At 46.1% G+C, this 19454-nt stretch overlaps 3 protein-coding genes across 3 annotated transcripts; 1 reads left to right on the forward strand and 2 right to left on the reverse strand.

Annotated features, from left to right (window-relative positions):
- The first annotated feature begins 3679 nt into the window (after positions 1-3679).
- Positions 3680-6997, forward strand: LOC124672854. The gene is made up of 8 exons (XM_047209021.1): positions 3680-3818; positions 3906-4010; positions 4108-4281; positions 4695-4865; positions 5073-5282; positions 5429-5517; positions 6029-6567; positions 6664-6997. Exons 1-8 carry the CDS (start codon positions 3725-3727, stop codon positions 6866-6868), a joined length of 1587 nt encoding a protein of 528 aa, XP_047064977.1. The 5' UTR covers positions 3680-3724; the 3' UTR covers positions 6869-6997.
- Positions 6998-7542: 545 nt separating this feature from the next.
- On the reverse strand, positions 7543-11333 carry LOC124672865. The gene is made up of 7 exons (XM_047209029.1): positions 10892-11333; positions 10120-10361; positions 9916-10038; positions 9597-9713; positions 9318-9500; positions 9094-9235; positions 7543-8061 (listed from the first exon to the last, which is right to left on the reverse strand). Exons 1-7 carry the CDS (start codon positions 11280-11282, stop codon positions 7985-7987), a joined length of 1275 nt encoding a protein of 424 aa, XP_047064985.1. The 5' UTR covers positions 11283-11333; the 3' UTR covers positions 7543-7984.
- A 4211-nt stretch (positions 11334-15544) lies between these two features.
- On the reverse strand, positions 15545-16965 carry LOC124672876. The gene has a single exon (XM_047209039.1). It carries the CDS (start codon positions 16840-16842, stop codon positions 15724-15726), a length of 1119 nt encoding a protein of 372 aa, XP_047064995.1. The 5' UTR covers positions 16843-16965; the 3' UTR covers positions 15545-15723.
- Between the last annotated feature and the right edge of the window lie 2489 nt (positions 16966-19454).

Consider the following 19454-nt stretch of genomic DNA (forward strand, 5'->3'; position numbering starts at 1 on the left):
GATGAAATCAGACACGGCCCCAGGACCTGACGGCTTCCCTGTCCTGTTCTTCAAGCGCTTCTAGCCCAGCATCAAGCTTGGTATGCTGCACATCATCAACGACTTTATGCTGGGACGCATAGACATTTCTCGGCTAAACTTCGCCATCCTCAACCTTATATCCAAAGTCCCCGGGGCAGACTTGGTCTCCCAATTCCGTCCAATTGCGCTCATCAACGTGATTTTCAAAATCATATCAAAGGCCTTTGCCTGCCGTTTGGATCCCACTGCCCATAAAACCATCAGCCTGAACCAGACTGCTTTCATCAAAGGGAGGAACTTGCTAGAAGGCCCCCTGGCTCTTATCGAGATTGTTCACGAACTCCGCACAAAGAAGTTGGGTGGTATTCTCCTCAAGCTTGATTTCGAGAAGGCTTATGACCGGGTAAATTGGGATTTCCTGGCCGAGGTTCTTCGTTGCAAAGGATTCAAAGAAGGATACATTCACCGAGTCCTTCAGCTGGTCTCCGGAGGACAGGCAACCACTTCCATTAATGGAGTGATTGGCCCCTACTTCCGGAACAAAAGAGGGGTGCGACAATGGGACCCGTTATCCCCTCTCTTGTTCAATTTCATCGGAGAAGCACTGTCTGAGATCCTTGCTGCAGCAGGGGCAGCAGGACACATTCGAGGCATGGTGCCTCACTTGTTTCCGGGTGGGATTTCTCACCTTCAATACGCGGATAACTCGTTAATTCTCATCCAAAACTCGGAAGAAAACATTGCCAACCTCAAATTTCTGCTTATGTGCTTCGAAGATATGTCTGGCCTAAAGATCAATTACCACAAGAGTGCAATTATCGTGATGGGGCAATCTCTTGAGGAGCAACAGAGATTTGCAGACAAATTCAACTGTAAACGTGGATCCTTCCCGTTTATGTACCTTGGCCTGCCTATATCGGACATGAAACTTCACCTTGAACAATGGTTGTTCTTGGTGTGAAAGCTGGCCGGAAGAATTGAGCAGTGGCTGAGCAAGCTCCTCACCTCGGGAGGAAGACTAATCTTATCCAATGCTTGTCTTGATAGTATCCCCATCTTTGCAATGGTCCTTTTTCTCTTGCATGACGGGATTCATGCTAGATTTGACTCTCACCGAGCAAAGTTCTTTTGGGAAGGAACATGCACTAAACGCAAATACCACATGGTGAATTGGCCAACGGTTTGCCGCCCAAAATCCACTGGAGGATTAGGACTGCTTAACTCCAAAAAGATGAACATCGCCCTGCTATCCAAGTGGATTTAGAAACTCTACCAAGAGGACGACACCATCTGGTCCAGAATCATCAGAGCCAAATACCGAGACTCCGACAACCTGTTCGAGGGCTCCGGACAGGGAGGCTCGCAGTTTTGGAAAAGTTTGCACAAAATCAAACAATTCTTCAAGCTTGGGGCGAAACACATTATCGGCGATGGGCGGCAAACGTGCTTCTGGACAGACTGATGGATCCGGGACCACCCCCTCAAGGAGATCTTCCCCAATCTCTTCAACATTTGCGAGAACCCGACACAATCTGTGGCCGCCGCCCTCGACTCAGGAGTCCTGAACATTCTCTTCAGACGCTCGCTCAATCCAGAGGGGAAGAGGCAGTGGATCGAGCTTGGTTCGCTCATGGACACCATTGCTCTCTCGAACGGTAAAGATAAGATTCTTTGGCACCTTGACCATCGGGCAAGTTCTCGGTGCAATCGTTGTATGCCAAGTTGTCGCAAGGGGCGTCAGTGGCATTCCACAAGGATGTATGGGAGGCCAAAGTGCCCATAAAGATCAAGATTTTTGCTAGCAGCTCATTCTAGATAGACTGCCATCTAGTCAACAAATTGCGACAAGACATGGCCCGACCATGGGAAACTGTTCGCTCTGCGGTGCTGTGGAAGATGCTAGGCACATCTTCTCCACATGCTCTCTGGCTAAATTCGCTTGGTGCTCCATCCGTCAGATCTTAGATTGTAATTGGAGTCGAGGGAATTTTCCTCATTTCCATGCCATTTTATCTAGCTTAGCGGGAAGGGCCCACAGACTCCTTTGGTTTCTCTTCCTGGCCCAGTCATGGGCCCTTTGGAACATTCGCAATAAACTTACCATTGATAAAAAAAAGTGATTAACCATCCCGCTAACGTTATTTTCAAAACTGTTATTTTCTTACAGCTTTGGACCGTCAAGGCAAAACCAAACGACCAGAAGGACCTCCGGTGGATGGAAAACAAGCTGAGGGAGCTTTACGCCGCCGTGAGACCAAGACATCCAAGTTGAAGAAGATCTAGTAGCTTGGGCTCGAGTAGATCATCTGTGCCTCCTCGCTTCTGCCTCCTTGTGTTGCAGTCTGAACTGTGTCGTACCCCGCTTTATCTTTTGGCTAAGCTGTATGCCGCAGCGTGTAACAAACTATGTGTGAACCTAAGGGTTTTATTAATTTAAAGTCGGGCATTCTGATGCCTTTTATCTAAAAAAAAAGTGCACTCAGAGCACAGTAGCGTCTCCGAAAGCATCCCCCAAAGCAATTCGGGGCGCGCCGGACAAAAAAGCCGTTCCAACCGCGTCCCCCAAAGCCCATTTTTGTCCGGCGCGGCCCGATACGGTGTCCGGCGCCCCGAGCCCGTCCTCGTCCCATAGGGGACGCACCGGGCACGCCGGACACAACGAAAAGCGAGGCGAACCGAGGCGGGCCCGACGCGTCAGCGGCTCGGAAGGCTAAAACCCCGTCGCCTACCTTTGGTCAAGCGACGTTAATGGCGTCCCTGTTTTTCCAAGCGACGCAGGGACGCGTCTCATCGTGCATGGCCGCGTGGACGTCCGCGCCGGCATTATTGCGTGCAACCACCCGCTGCCGCCGCTGTACATTAAGACGTCGTGCAAACTGGAGGTGAAGGAGGAGCCGGCGACGCCCGTCAACACGAGGTGTGGCGGCAGCGGCAGCAACAGAGGCATGGCGACGCCCTCCTCATACTGAAGCCGGAGGTGAAGGAGGAGCCGGAGGAAGCGTCGCAGGCGGCACCGGCTCATCGCCTGCAGAGACGACCCCGATCGCCATGTCCATCCGCGACTCCGGCAAGCCGCTCGTAGACCTCACCGACGACGGCGCAGGACCAAGCCGCTTGGTGAAGGACGAGCCCGTCGACGAGCCCGACGAGCGCGTCAAGCAGGAGGTCGTCACCGACGACATGTACAACTTCCGCCAGTACTACGACGCCTCCGACAGCCGCAAGTACTTCTAGATTAGGTTTAGTTTAAATTTAGTCAAATTTCGTTCGTTCGAATCTATGTAAATATATGCCAACTTTGGATGAATTTATCGAATCTCGTTTTAAAATTTTCAAAATTTTATTTGAGGAACGCGACTGGGGAGCGACGTCCCCCAAACACGGCACGAACGAAACACGTCCCCCAAATGCTTAATCCGATGGTGTTTGGGATGCTTTGAGGACGTGACTGAAGATGCTCTCAGAATCAATTTTGAGTTTCCGGGACTGGTGTGTTTAACCTTCTCTCTACTTCAGTCCTCCGCCCTTTGGCTCTCCTGTTTACTTGCCTTTTCTTGGCGGAGAGCGAGGACTGCAGGGCCCCCAAAAGAGGGTCGGATTCTTTGGTGTTTTCTGAACCTTCTTTACCTTGTCCTCAAATGGCCCCCTCCCCACACTCCCCCTAGGAGCTGCCAGTTCCCCTCTTCCTCGAGAGGAGCACGTGATGGAGGCCTCCAAGGTGTCGGCGGCGCTTCTTCTGGCCGCCATTCTCCTGCTCGGCCCCGCGTCCGCCGCCGCGTCCTCCTACCACCCCGCAAGTGAGCGAGCTCTGTTCTTGGTTTTCTTTCGAGTTTGGTTCGATTTGGTGTGGTTTCTTGGGGCTCATTGGTACCGATTGGCGGCAGAGGTTGTCGGCGGGCTCCTGACAAGCACGGCGACGGCGGTGGTGAAGAAGCTGTGGTCCCTCTCCCTCAAATCGACCACCAGCACGAGGACGGGTAATCTGCATGGTCCTTAGCCGCCAACGGCGTTTCTTTTCATTCTCTGTTTTGGTTCCTTAATGGGGGAAATATCTGTCGGCAGCGACGGGGACGGCGGCGGCGACAGCGGCGGCAAAGTCCATGGTGAGGTACGAGGGCGGGTACGCGGTGGAGACGGTCTTTGACGGCAGTAAGTTGGGGATCGAACCGTACGCCGTCGAGGTCACCCCCGCCGGCGAGCTGCTCGTCCTCGACTCGATGAACAGCAACGTCTACAGGGTCCAGCTGCCGCTGTCCCGATGTGAGCATACTAAAACTGCTTCTTCATATCCGGACAGACACGTTTTCTTGGCAGTATGTTGGTACTTGGTCATCATGGGATTCTGCTAAATATGGTTTCTTTATCTGTGCTAAATATGGTTGTTAAGTACCGTGAGACAGTTTGGGTGATATTGATGGTTGTATGCTAGATTTGGCCACCCACGCTTCTTGCTTGCGAGATACTTTGTTAGTTCTTAGTTTCGCAGTTCAGACTGTCACTTTCATTCCCCTTGTTTAGAAGTTGAACAAACAGAGGAGATATTCACCTGGAAATTTTGGCAAAATGTAGTACTCAAATTGTTTGCCAGAATAGTTTGTAATATTTCACATGTCTATTGTGAAGATCTGGTATTCAACCTTTGGTATGAGCAAATGTTCTCAAACCATGCGCAGATAGCAGACCAAAGATTGTCACGGGTTCACCTGAAGGATTATCTGGTCATGTCGATGGGAGGCTCCGAGAGGCGAGGTTGAATCACCCCAAGGGATTTGCAGTTGATGGCAGGGGCAATATTTATGTTGCGGATGCTATGAACATGGCGATAAGAAAGATCAGCGATACAGGTACGTTAAAATGTCTCATTGCAGGATATATGCACATATTATTGTAATGTCAGTTCCCAAGCATCCTACTTCTGCTTTTTGTGCTAATTCAGTGTCTTTAGGTGAACTTTTTCTGGGTCTCCTTCAACCATCTAGCATGAATGTCGTTATCAATTTGTAATTTATAATGAAGAGATTCATGACAGGTTGAGTAATATATATATGCAGGGGTCACAACCATTGCTGGGGGGAAATCAATGAGAGGTGGACACATAGATGGTCCAAGTGACGATGCAAAATTTTCTACTGACTTTGAAATCCGATATATCAGCAGTAGCTGCTCCCTCCTAGTCATTGATAGAGGAAACCAAGCAATACGGGAGATTCCGCTCCAGCCCGATGACTGTGAATATCAGGATGAAGCTGGTTTACCTCTAGGTACATTCCACTTAAGCTTTGCAATAGTACTATTCAGAAAAGAATAATGTTCTCCTTTGAAGCCAGATACTCGTAAATACTCTGCAAATGAGGGAAAGTTCCAACAGAAGTATCAACACTAATCACTGCAGTTTGAATGCTTCCAGGTCTTGCCTTGCTTTTTGCTGCTGTTTTCTTTGGTTACATGCTTGCGTTGCTTCAGCGGCGGGTTTTAGGAATGGTGTCAACAGCAGAGGTAGGTCATCTATATTTGTTATTCTGAGTAAATATCACACTTGCTGGCAGCATGGATTGGCAACTAGGGCAATGTCTGCAAGAGTACGGCTCTACAGGCCTGCTGTTAACCAGTAGAACAGCATGAATACACACATTTCTGTCAGCCTTTGGTTATGTAGTGTCTAGCATCCTTTTGCCCCAACTTGTTCACCCATAATCACGGCTACTAGAATTATGACATGCTGGTACTTTTGGAGTTAATAATGATCCTGTAGACCTGTACAGCTGTACTGTAACTTAAAATGCAGGCATTTGTGTGCATCTAAACAAGTGGGTCAAAAAGCAATCTCACTCTGTTATCTCTCTAGGGTCAAGAACTTTTTTTTTCGATAAAGGGCACATGTTATATTCTAGGGTCTAGTACATAATTAAAGTAAAGATGAAAAACAAAGATATATTCTTTGGAGCTGGTCTATTTATGCAGTAAATTTATAGCTACCTTCTTGACAAACGGAATTTGTACTATGCAGGAACCTCAAATCCCTCAGAGACCCACTAATGCAGGTATCCCTCCATATCAACCACACCAGTCATACCAGCATCCATTCAAGCCTTCGCTTCGCCCACCACTAATCCCAAATGAAGACGAGGCTGGAAAACAGGATACTGAAGAAGGGTTCTTCACCTCAATTGGCAAGTTCATGGGAGGAGCGAAATCATCTGTGGCTGACATATTTTCCAGGAAAAGGCGCCCAACAAGGCAGCATCATCACCAGCAGCAGCGGAGAGCCAACCCATGGCCAGTGCAAGAAAGCTATGCCATCCCAAATGATGAGACGCCACCTCCGCTGGATACAAGAGCCCCAACGCCTCGGAAGAATTACGCCTTCATGACAACAGAGCCGGAAAAGGTTCACCATGTCCGGCATGGCCAGCCTTATCTCAGCAGTTGGGATGCAGGTGGCCCTCAGCAGCAGCCGGAGCACCAGGTGTATCACCACCAACAGCAGCAGCACAGGCAGCAGCTGGAGCAGCAGGCATATCACCAGCAGCAGTTGCAGAACAGGCAGTTGCAGAACAGGCAGCTACCAGAGCAGCAGGCATATCCGCAGCAGCAGCACAGGCGGCAGCCAGAGCAGCAGATGTACCACCTGCAGCAGCACAGGCAGTACTCTGCAGGGCCGCAGACCTTCTACGAGCAGAGCTGCGAGACGACGAACGAGGTTGTGTTCGGCGCGGTCCAGGAGGTGGACAGCAAGCGGCGCATGGTTGAGATCAAGGCCGTGAACTACGGGGACACCTTCTACGAGCAGTACGGGATGCGGTACCGCAACAACTACATCGGCTACAACAGCAACAGCAACTATTAACAATCAACCCCTCCCTGATTTTCTTTTCTTTTCTTCTTGCCTCTTTTGCTAATATGATTAGGTTTACCGCTCGTTCATGTAATCCATGTCATCTTCCCTCCCAGAGGCATGTAGCAGAAAGAAGGAAAAATGGACAAAGTAGAAAGTAGTAGTCTCTAGTCTTGGCACTGGGCAATGGAAATGCTGGTTTTGTTTGGCACTGCAGCCTGATGAATTATCATCATAGTTTCTTGGCCTTCTTTGTATGTATTTCACTTTAGTGTCGACAGCTTTGATGAATATCTGTCTCAGTGATGAGCTCTTACAATCCTAGCATCCCTGTGCGGCTACCAGTTCCAACATGATTGTGCTTTTCTTGAACATCCACGGTATCTGGATACAACGCCAGTAAGGTACAGGTTCCAAGGGGGTGGCCTGGCCTCGTGATACTGGGGAATACACCTGAAGCCACGGGACAAGTCCTATGGAGTGGCCTAGGATGCTGGTTGTTGTAAATGCATCTTATGCCAATGTTGCCGAATTAATACTTGCCAGTTTTCCCGTGATTTTTTGGTGGTATCAATGAGAGTGATCACTCAACATACGTTGTCATGGATGAAATGGAATGAAGATATGTTCAAAGACAGAGTTGACTGCTCCAGGTTCGGTGTCTCAGTGACAAATGAACAATAACATATTCCTGAAGCTCCAAGCAAATGTTGAAGCAGAATCAGCACAAAAAAATTGATCTTATGACAATGTGTGTTCATTTACATTGAGGACCAATGGTTCTAGAATGTTATAGAGACAACATATCACGCTACCCTAAATGCTATAGATACAACATATCATGTTACCGTAAGTGTTTAGTCAAGTGATTGGTACCACCATTTTGTAGAGCTCAAGTCTGCATCCAATGACACACGTTCTCAGGCCACCATTCTCCGAGCTTCCATTCCTTGTGCTACTGGCCATGACTGTAGTTAGATCTCGTTGCACTGTCACACTAGCTATTCCGCAAATTACGTCGCTGCAGTGATCATATGATTGTATACAAAAACAACTTATCATATGAAAAATTGCTTTGCTGTCACTTATTCATGAAGAAGGCCATCTCTTTATGCTCGAATATCTGTATTAGCTGTCCATCTGGTAACTATCCTCTGTTGATAAATCAAGAAACGATCCTAGTATCTGAACCATCAAGCTACCCGCTGGAAAAACAAACAAACAAAACAAGAATCTTCTCATTTTCAGAACAAATCGCTACCTTAAATGTAAGGCATAGATTGACTATACAACTTTGAACTTTGACCGTAATTTTACTTTTGAACATTATATTTTTAATAGCTACAAAATCACAGCAATCAGAAAGTGCTTTCATATATGAATCAAAATGGTATCTTGTGTAACATTCCCGCATCTGATTGAATCGGTTGTTGGTCCCCTTGAACTTGGACAGCCAAACTACGCCCTATGTTTCCAAGCAAGTACTACAGCGATGGATCCTTCATATCTTGCAGTATAAGTAATCATTAATTTTCACCATTGAAATTTTGTAATGTTGAACGTTAGTAGCGTAATGTAAGGCATAGTTTGACAAACAAATAAAACAAGAATCATCTTCTCTTTTTCAGAACTACTCACTAGTGTAAATGTAAGGCATAGTTTAACTGTCCAACTTTGAACTTTCTTCTTTTGCAACATATCTTTATAATAGCTACAGAATCATAGTCATGAGAAAGTGCTTTCTTATATGAATCGAATGGTGTTTTATGCAACATAACCCAGATACAACTGATTGATTGTTGGTTCGCTTGGACTTGGACAGCCAAATTATGCCCTATTGTTCAAAGTAGAGACTCTTCAAAGTAAGTACTCCCTCCATCCCAAAATATAAGGCACGGAAATTTTTGCAGGGTCTTTGATGCACAACTTTGACCACTAATATATATTAAAATATATGGATTGAGAATGTATAAATGGCATTGCTGCATTGCTCTTGAAATTTTCTTTCATTTCATATATATTTATTCAAAATTTATGGATAAATTATAAGTACAAATTGTAGTCAAAGTTATAATCGTTGACCAGCAAAATTTAAGGGCGCCTTATATTTTGGGATGGAGGGAGTATTACAGTGATGGATCCTTGATGTCTTGTACTATACCTAATCATTAATTTTGAACATTGAAAATGTGCAATGCTAAATGCCGCTAAGAACATGGTGATTGGTTAGTAAGTACCTATGATGAAGATAGCTCCCACAAGTCCTGTAATGCCCCATCGCTCACCATGAATTACCCATGCAAAAGCAGCACCCCATACTGGTTCCAGACCATAAATTATGGCAGTCTCTGTGGCTGACACGTCACGCATAGCAACAACCTGATGACAAAGAGAAGTCTCAGAAAGAATCAAAGAAGTGTTGCTCGGAAATTAAAAACCAGACATCAAGACTAATGCTGACCTCTGCCCATAAACAAAAGGTAGTTGATAGTATGCCTGTGTATAGTATTGCTAGCCAAGGAAATGATGCCATCACACTGAATAACTCTGTTATTGTCCGTAATTTTAAATTCCACTGTACTACACTCCGGAGGAAGAATTTAACAACAAACGAGGCTGCCGCCACAAGAGCTACAACAAGCACCTGATTGTGCAAACTTCTTAGAGTACTTACAGAAGAAAGTGGAAAGAATACATGAGATAAATGCAAGACAAGGTGATGTTTAGTCTGAAAACTAACCTGGCATCCGACAAGGGCTAGGAAATTCTCTTTCTTTATATTTCTGACAATATGCTCTGTTCTGAGCATATGAATTGCGAAACAAAAGGCACTAAGGAGGGTCAGAAGATCACCAACCTAATAACAGTGTGGAGAGACAAGATCAACGAACATATTATGTGCAAGTTGTGCAGCTATTGCCAACAAAATAAATCAAGGACTCAAATTGTACACAGTGACACAGTAATCTTGACATAGAACAATATGACAGGGCATAGACAAAAAAAAAAAAACAGAAGGACAAACTTGTAGACCTGTTCGCGTAGATCAGTCAACTTACACAAGGAGGAGAACCACTTAGCTCAAGAATACCAACCCCGACAACTGATAAAAATGCGCCAAGCCATGTATATGCAGGTATTTCTGCTCCAAGAATACCATCCAAGAAAGGGACAATGATCACCTGAACATGTTTGAGTAAAGAACATGCACCATATATTATACGGAAATACTTTATTGGAGTAAGCTTCAGAACAGATCTTACAGTGAGGGCAGAGATGAAAGATGCACGGCCAGCATCAGCTGTGACTAACCCGATAGACTGAGCTACATAAGCAAAGGTTACCCAAATGCCCAGCTCTACTCCTCTAATGAATACTTGCATATCTCTCAGTGACTTTAGCAAGAACGGCACGAAAGGAATGGCAGCGATAGTGAAGCGTAACATATTGAAAAGATCAGGATCCAACATAGTCTGGGTGTCTTTAACAACCGAAATGTTGCTTGCTGGAAGAAAGAAAAAAAAAATCAATTTAGCTGATTATTTGGGATAAAAAAATTCCAAAATGTAGAGTAATCAGTAGTAATCACATTGAAAATCAGGCAGTGAGGTGTGGATTTACACAGAGCATAATGGTACAACCACAAGGGTTGTAGCAGCATGGACTTGTATTGTCACCAAGTAATAAACATTATAGATATACAGTGAGCAGCCTTAAAGAAAGCATGGTATTCAATATTGTTGATGTTTTGTGAGAATTGCAATCACATAAGTTGTGCCCGAGATGTCCACGTTTTATGTTTATGCAACATAAAATATGATCAAACAGTAAATATTGTAAGTTATAAATTTATGAATAGGCATATAGTACCGTACGGTATATTTCTTATGTTTTCACTAGCTAACTAGCATAAACATATAACAATACAACACATCCATGCCTTGCCGCTTCTGTCTGAAATAACATCGAACAGATGGTGTGCAGCATTGAGATCACTAGAGATGGAGGGTGCCCAGAGGCCGAATTTGTCAGTACCAAATATGAGGGCGAGCAGATTGAGCAGGAAGACGCTCCTGGACTTCCTGGGCACCAACGACGCCACCTTCCGCCATGCGGCGCTCGCCCGCCGCCTCGCCGTCCACCGGGGCGGCGGCGGGGGCTCGCGCGTCCCTGGCGGAACCGCCTTCCGCCTCCAGCTCTCGGCCAGAACCTTCCTCGAGGGGCACCGCTTCGCCGGAGAAAGTGCAGATCCGTCGGACGGGGAGAGTGAGGAGGTGGCGAAGGGGGACAGGAGGAGGTGGCGTCTGTTGGGTAAGGGTGAGGTCGGCGTGCGGGGCAGAGGCAGGTAGCGAGGGCGTGGGGGGTGGGCTTGTCGAATGCAGGGGCGCCATGGGCGGCGAGGATTTGGAAGCTCCGAGAGGAGCATCCCGCCGGTCGCCGGAGGAGGTGCGGCGAGGCGAGGCCGACGACGGCGGTGTTTGTTTTGTTTGTTGTGTAGGAAGTGCACGGCGAAGCAGGCCCCACGCACACACCTCGCTCAGCTCCACACACAAACACGTGTGCTAGGATGCACCTTCGTTTTCTTTTACACTGCAAATAATGCGGCTAGCGACAGTTCCTAAATTGTGTCTCACAAAAAATGAAAAATTTTCAATATCTTTTCCACGTCTATGATGATTTACTTCGTCAATCACAAGATCAGCCGGACCAGTTTTTTCTCTTCTGACCCCTCTCCGGTCTGGAAAGAAGTGGAGTTTGGCATTGAGCTTCTCAAGAAAGGAATCATTAGCCGGATAGGAGATGGAAGAAGCACCCAATTTATCCGTGACCAATGGATCCCTCGTGACAGTGGACTAAAGGTTACAATTCTGAAAATGAACTCTCGCCGTCGCTGGGTGAATCAGCTCATTAACCATGAAACCAAGACTTCGAACACTAGCATCCTCCGTGAGTTGTTCTACGAACATGACGACCAAGCTATTCTCAACATTGAGTTACCGAGACAGTCCCAAAGCGACAGGATCGCCTGATACTATGAGAAAAATGGCATCTTCTCGGTGAGGAGTGCCTACCGCCTCACACTAAACCTGAAGCACCAAAACCGTGATTCTGCAGTTGTAGCAATGCCCTGAATGGAATAGGCATGTCTGGAACTCCATCTGGAAAGCCAGAGTGCAGCCGAAGATTAGGGTATTTGGTTGGACACTTGCCACTGAAACCTTGGCCACGAAGAACAACAAGTGGAGGAGGAACCTGGAAACCAATGATCGATGCTCCATCTGCGGCAATGGGACTGAAGATGCTTTCCACGCGACGGTCCTCTGCACAAAAGCCATGGCACTCAGGCAGTCCATGCTTAAGAAATGGAACTTGCCAAGTGAATGCAAATTCAGACATACTGGGAAGGACTGGCTCCAAATTCTTGTTGGCCAGGTCGATGAACTCAATTCTTCAAGAATCCTGCTACTCATATGACCGTCTTGGCATCTGAGGAATGATATCATCCACCATGATGGCAGAGCGACAATCGAGAGATCCACCTCCTTCCTGGAAACGTATGACATCATGGTGGCGGAGATCTAGACCGAGGCTACCGATCGCAACGCGATACTGCCTACTAGAAATTCTTTGGTGTCCTCTCGCTTCGGCCTCTTGGTCTGCGCCTTCGAAGGATGGATCAAAATAAACACCAATGCCTCTTTCATCGGGAGCGAGAAGCCCGGAGGTGCGGGTGCGGCCTTCTGAACGATGGATCAAAATAAACACCAATGCCTCTTTCATCGGGAGCGAGAAGCCTGGACGTGCGAGTGCGGTGGCCAGGGACTGCCAGAGGTGTGCGGTCATTGCAGTGTGTTGCCTGATTATCAGATGCCATGATGCACAGGATGTTGAAGCCAAGGCGGCCCTCCTGGGGATCAAACTGATACATAACCTGGGGTTTGATAAAATTATCCTGGAGCTTGACTGCACTACTGTTCGCCAAGGCCTTGCGCTCACATGATCTGGACATGTCTCCGCACTGGTGGACACCGGAGGAAACCAAGTTGCTGCTGAAGAATCTGAGAGAGTTTGATATTGTGCATGTTAAGAGAGAGAGAGCAACTGAGTGGCTGATGTACTTGCCAGCCTTGCCAGGTCGGCTGGAAGTTGCATCTGGACTGATCATTTCCCTAATCTTGTTTCTGATATTGTAACACGGGAAGCCCCTCTGAATGTTGAGACATTGATAATATAAAGCTCTCTTTCTCTAAAAAAAAGGTTTGCTTGTTTTCTTTGTGGTCCCATGGGTCCTCATCCAAATTATTTTGGAGTTGAACATGAATAGCTCATTCATTGTTCGGGTTATATGAAATCTCTCGCAGCCTCCCACCCTAGATCATAGATTCCATTATCACGCTCATGTTCTACAATCATATTGTGCACGAGAACTAAAATGTGCAGAAAATAGTTAGGAACTTTCTTGATACTATTTAAGCATTTAGCAAAAATGTGTAGAAAATTATTCTATTGTATCTCACCTATAATTTTCCTCATGATCGTTGCAGGAAGCAAGGGGCAAGTATCGAGCCCAAGTTGGCCGAGATCAATGGCCAAAACATTAGGCTCGTAAAAAAAAACTAATCCCCGGACCAGGAGTATGATTGCCTGCTTGGCGGCTGAGAATGAAGCCGCACAACCTTTTGCGCATGACACACCCTACTTCTACATCCAGCAGCATTATGAAGGAGAAGATTTCCGAGGGGCAAAACTACAACACACATGACCATCACCTCGACGTAAAAAGGAAAACACCCACATCCATGATCTCAAGCATGACAAGGCAAATCTCCATGCATATCGAGTGCAGCTGCCCATGGGAGGACATCATCAAGGCCCTTAGAGAGCGTTTAGAGGTTGTTGATGGGGCCATCAATACATGCATTCTGGGGCTGTCATCATGTAGGCATTGGGAGAAACTCTGTTTCAGCAACCTGTTCCAGAGGAAACTAAGCATGTCACATAGTAGGAGGAGAGAAGATCTCCTCTGTTATGTTGGCCTCTTCCTTTTACTTCATGTTGCTCTCTCTTAATTGTTGTATGAGGTGGGTTGCGCTTTTGTAACTATCTTGATTTGCTGCATTATACCTATGTCTATGAGACTGTTATCCTGCAGCTATTTAAACATATACGCCCTCCGATCCATATTAATTGACTTTAATATGGATGTATTTAGAACTAAAATGTGTCTAGATACATCCATGTTAGAGTCAATTAATATGAACCGGAGGTAGTATATGTTTCATAGTTATGTTATTGTTTCTTTAGAACATGGAAGGTCAACTTTTTATGAACTATATTCCACAAGAAAATCACCATTAAATCTACTTGGTAGTTTCGTACATTAACTAGTTCAAATTCTGATAATATTTTATTCAACAATGTATACTTCCTTAAGTTTCTAAAATTTGAGATTAAACTCAGATGTATTGGAACAATTAGTCACTAAATAATATCTTGCAATATCGCATTAAATTCACATCAAAAGAGAAGAATTGCAAACAAGAGAGGGGAAAATTGCAAATGTACACTCTCCACCTCTCTTCGTTTGCTCTCACTCCGGGCCACTAAGTTAATGATCTACCTGTTACCACTTGTTAGTCCCACCCATGCCAGGACTCTGCCCAATAACGATTAAAGAGGCTTGACTCCAAGGAAATGATCCACGTGGGCATTCGCATGATTATTTGAAAGACGAGGAGAAAAGTGATAAAAATTAGGAAAACTGATTAGTTTTAAGGAAACAAGGGCACAAGAATAAAAATCTTGTTTAATACTTCCATCGATAACCTCCGAGGTAATACCTGTAGCGCCTCTCAATATGGAAGTGTAAGGTATCGACCCATGTGTGGGTAAGACATCTATCTTGTCAATCAATTTATGTCACTTAGATAGCCTTCCTTACACTTTGATAAATTTAGAGTATAACAAATGTTAAAAAGCTACATCAGTAAATTAACCAAATTAATGATGGTTTGTAGCATTGAAAAAAAAAATCTACCGCAAGAAAAACGAATCCCCGGACCAGAACGCACAGTTTTGCTATCCGAAATGCGGCCCTAGAACGAACAATTTTGCTATCCGAAATGCGGCCCTCCGTTGCGGATGGCCTTGGATGACAAAACTAACCACACGAGTCAAATGAAGGAATAATACTGAAATGAATCTGATGCTACTTGGCATGGAATCACTTCAATCGGAACACTGTGTCAGTTGGTTAAATAAGCCCCATACTATTCATTTCTATGATTGACCCTGATGCACAGCATTTCAGTCACCTTTGGAACCTGATACTGCTTGTATTGGTAAAATGTAGCCTACCATTGCAGACAGAGTTAAGGTACTGGAGACTTGCAAAAATCATACATTGCAAAAAAAAAAAAAAGTACCTTGTTAGAAAATGGACTGGAACAAGCATTCATGCACAGCCGCTGCACATGGAGCCATATGCAGCTTCACTGTTAGACTCGTTTCTCAGCAAAATAGACCACACGACGGGATGTAGTGTCCCAAAACAACAGTAACAGAGATCAAACAATATTCCATCAGGGGCGGAAGCAAAGATCACACAAATCATGCAACAATCACACAACCTTACAACAAGCGTACCTTGCCACAAAATGAACTAAAACAAACATTCATGAACAGCTGATAAACAACATCAGTAGAGCGGATGCAAAACTATGACCGATGAAAGAGATAACTGAAATAATACATAACTGTTCCCACGTGGATAACTGAATATGTTAGCTACAATAAGCGTACAAGTACTTAGGTGGGAGCAGACAGTAGCATCAAGGCCAGAATAGGTTTGTTTTCATAACCTTAATTTACAAGTGGAAACGGAGATCACAGTACCGGAAGAGAAGCTGCTGAACAAGGCTGAAAGGACGATCCTCAATAGATTCCTGGCCGCAGATAATATTCACCATGCCACCTCTTAGGTTATACTCGCACATGTCACCCTCATCCAGAAAATCTACCATGTATATGCAGTCTCCGTCAACAGACGGAAGCTTATCTGCATCAAGAGACACACACCTCTCTTCACCGAGGAACAGCGCACGGCGGCCGAGGCTCTCGACCTCCTCCAACAACTTGTGCTCAACGTCGACTCTGAAAACTTTCATGGTTTGGTCCACATAGCGAATGAGCAGCAGTTCCCCAGAAGACTCGACGAGATAATGCAATTCGCTGTCGTCTCCCTCTGCATCCGGCGACCACTTGGCTATGGCCAGGTGCTCTGCTGGCGTGACAAACTTGAATACACATCCACCTTCATTGACACAATATATGTTGCCCTGGAAGCTAAGCATGCTCATCAAGTAGATACCAATTTCCTTTGTAAAGTCCTTCTGTGTGAATACATTGCTGGATTGAGCAGCAGAAAACAAGGTGCCTCTTCTCCACAAGAAGAGCGTGAAATGAGAGCCTCCGCTCACCGCGGTATGCCATGTTGTATTTGTATCCATGAAACTTGCGTCAAAGTGGATGATGTCACCTGTGAAGGGGTTGAGGACACGAGCCAAGTGCGGGGGCTTCCTGTCCGCGAGGACGAGAAGACCGTCAGAAGCATCGACAAGGATGTGGTGGCGGAGCACCGGGAGGCGCAGCTGGCGGAACCGCCCGGTGGGACCGTGGAGGAAGAGGCGGGCGTCGTCGTTGTCGCTGTCGGATTTCAGGTCGACCATGACCCAATGCCGTGGGCGGAATCGAAGATCCGCGACTGCGTCGAGTGGAGATGGCTTGGCGATGGCGGAGCGCCAGCTGGGGCAGACGGCCCTCATGTCCATGTACGCGTCGACACCGCCGGTGGTGGAGAGTACGCAGTCGGCGATGCCTTGGACGAGCTCCGGTGGAAGCGACGCCCAGTCCGGAATGACGGATGGTTCATCGAACTTGGTGCTGCCGTGCGGCCGCGGCTTCCCCCATTCGCCCCCCTTCTCCATTGATGCGCCTGAGTCCTCCGCAGGCACCTCAGCCCGCCGCCTCGCGCTCAGGGGCAGGGATCCAGATTGGCGGCGGCGACGGATCAAGCTTGTGTGAGGCGGCTGGGACTTGGGGAAAGAATCTCGCTTTCACTCAGGGGGAAGAGAGGGCACGCCTACTCATCGCCTTAAGCGGCGATCGGGAAAGCTTCCGCTCAGGAAATCAGATGGTTGGGAGTACCATGGGCCCGGCCCATGTTACGTACATGCACCAGTTTATGTTCGTTCCAGAGTTTATCACGTTGGTATCTGTTTTCTCCGGTTCTCTGGAGTTTTTTTTTAAAAAAAAATTCGAATTTCAACTATGAACATTTCCTATTAAATGAACGAATTTCAACTATGAACGGTTTCCGCCTTTAACAATTTCCATCTTTGAACAAATTTGAAAATGTACGAAGTCCCACGTTGAATATTTTTGAAAAAACGAACGGATTACCACCTCGAACAATTTCTAACTTAAACAAATTCTAAAAATGAACGTTTTTTCCCAAGGTTGGTTACATGAATGGATTTCGATGATGAACAAAATGTTCGAATCTCAAAAAATCAAATTCAAAAAAGTTCAAATTTAAAAATGTTCAAATTTCAAAAAGTTCGAAATTCAAAAATGTTCAAATATTAAAAATGTTCAGATCTAAAAAAGTTCAAATTTTAAAAAATGTTCTAGAATTTTAAAAAGTATTTTTCAAAATCAAACAAAAAACAGCAAACCGAAAAAAATCGTTAAAAACCAACACACACAGAAGACAGAACTAGTTGACAGCCAAAAACCGAGAAAACCGGAGAAAAAAAGTTGCGTTGCTGAGCTTGCTACTAACGGGCCGGCCCATAAAATCGCTCCCTGAGCGGAGCGCCAGATACGTCCCGCAATGAGCGGGGAATAGGATTCGCGGGGAAGAGACCAATATCGGCGCGCTGGGTAGCGGCTCTGCTGGAAGGCGTCAGGCCTTGTTTACTTCTCAGGTTTTTTTGGTTTGGGAGGGGAAATTACCGGCCCACGAGTAAATCCTGAAACTTCGCGAGCGGCCCGTTTACTTCTCATATATTTTTGGGTAATTTACCGGTTCATCCTAGAACTTTCCGATCCGGTAAGCGTCATCCTCGCGTATCCTCACACACGAGGGTACCCCCGTGTTTCGGCAATCCCTATTCCCCGCTCATAGCGGGAGCGATTCGCTCCCGCCTGAAGCGGCGGACGGGGTGGGCCGGCCCATTAGTGCCTACCTGTACGGTTTTTTCTTTCATTTTCGGTTTTTGCTGGGCTTTTCCATGTTTTTTCGGTTTCTGGTTTGTTTCTTTTTGGTTTTTGCTGGTTTTTTTGATTTCGAAATTTGTTCAGATTTGTTCTTTGTTTAGATTTAAAAAAAATTCATACTTATAAATTTGTTTAAATTCGAAATTTGTTCAAATTCAAAATTTATTCAAATTTAAAATTTGTTCATATTCGAAATTTGTTCAGATCCGAATTTTGTTCAGTATTTAAATTCATTGTTTTCAAATTGTTCCATTTTGAATTTGTTCGATTTTGAATTTTGTTCAAATTTTCGAGGTTGTTGGTCGATCGCATGACAGCCATGTTCGTACATGGGCCTGGCCCATCAGCCAGCGCTTGACGCGGCGCTAGCGCCCCGCGCCGCTTAAAGCGCTGTATAGGCGCTCCCCCGTGTTTCTGGTCGTGGAAAAGGGAAGAGAGACGTGACGGGCGACGGGCGACGGGCGACGGGCGACGGGCGACGGCGGCGACAGAGCCGACGACGGCGGGAAAAGGAGACGGCGGCGGGCAAATCAAGACGGCGCCGACGAGATCCTCCTCCGGCGACTGGTCCTCGGTGAGTCCTCGCGCCTCCTCCCCTTTTCCCCTCCTCCCTAGCTAGGGTTTCTTGGGGTCGCTGCCGTCCGCAACCGGGAGCTCGTCTTCGCCGTCGCCACTGGTGAGGCCGTGCCAGATCGACGCGCAGCCATCGGCCACGATCTCGAAAATGGCATGGTGTGGATCGTGGCAAAGTGATTACTCTGTATTCGAAAATGGCATGGTGTGGATCGCCAAGTGGTATTCCTGATAGAATCTTAGCTCCATCCATGCCTACTTAAATAGCTTCTACTACTTTTACTTTGATTTTTCACATCTGATATGTGCAAACTTACAGCATGTATCATTCACTGTGCTTTTCAGTTTTGCCTTTAGTTGCTCATGTAGTATGTCAGTAGAGTTTGTTGGTGCAAGGAATTGTAAGCAGTATCTGGATTCCACTGCATGGAACTCATCAGTGGGATAATGCACATGTAGTAGTACCCTCTCATCAACCAAAAGTAAATAAAACTGGTGTGCATCATACTCTTACTCCTTGTCTCCATGTACTCTGGATTCCAGTTAGCTGACACTTCATGGGTTTTCAGGTTTAGTAAGCCCTAGTTTGGGAATTTGGTGTTGATTGCAGTTTTGTGCATACAGAGAACTCTAATGCGCCAATGCTACCAGATTCCGTATGTCAATTTATTTTCACTTCAGCTTTAGGTATCCTATTTCTTTATTCTTCAGTCTGGAACTTTCTGTCAGAATGGAAGAACTATTG

Source organism: Lolium rigidum, chromosome 1, assembly GCF_022539505.1.
Source record: "Lolium rigidum isolate FL_2022 chromosome 1, APGP_CSIRO_Lrig_0.1, whole genome shotgun sequence".
Lineage (NCBI taxonomy): Eukaryota > Viridiplantae > Streptophyta > Magnoliopsida > Poales > Poaceae > Lolium > Lolium rigidum.

Coding starts and splice junctions, on each gene's coding strand:
- LOC124672854 (XM_047209021.1), top strand. CDS start 3,725: ATGGAGGCCTCCAAGGTGTCGGCGGCGCTTCTTCTGGCCGCCATTCTC. Junction 3,819..3,905: donor GTCCTCCTACCACCCCGCAA/GTGAGCGAGCTC, acceptor GATTGGCGGCAG/AGGTTGTCGGCGGGCTCCTG. Junction 4,282..4,694: donor CCAGCTGCCGCTGTCCCGAT/GTGAGCATACTA, acceptor AACCATGCGCAG/ATAGCAGACCAAAGATTGTC.
- LOC124672876 (XM_047209039.1), bottom strand. CDS start 16,842: ATGGAGAAGGGGGGCGAATGGGGGAAGCCGCGGCCGCACGGCAGCACC.
- LOC124672865 (XM_047209029.1), bottom strand. CDS start 11,282: ATGCTCCTCTCGGAGCTTCCAAATCCTCGCCGCCCATGGCGCCCCTGC. Junction 10,362..10,891: donor TCTGCTCGCCCTCATATTTG/GTACTGACAAAT, acceptor TCTTTCTTCCAG/CAAGCAACATTTCGGTTGTT. Junction 10,039..10,119: donor CTTTCATCTCTGCCCTCACT/GTAAGATCTGTT, acceptor AAACATGTTCAG/GTGATCATTGTCCCTTTCTT.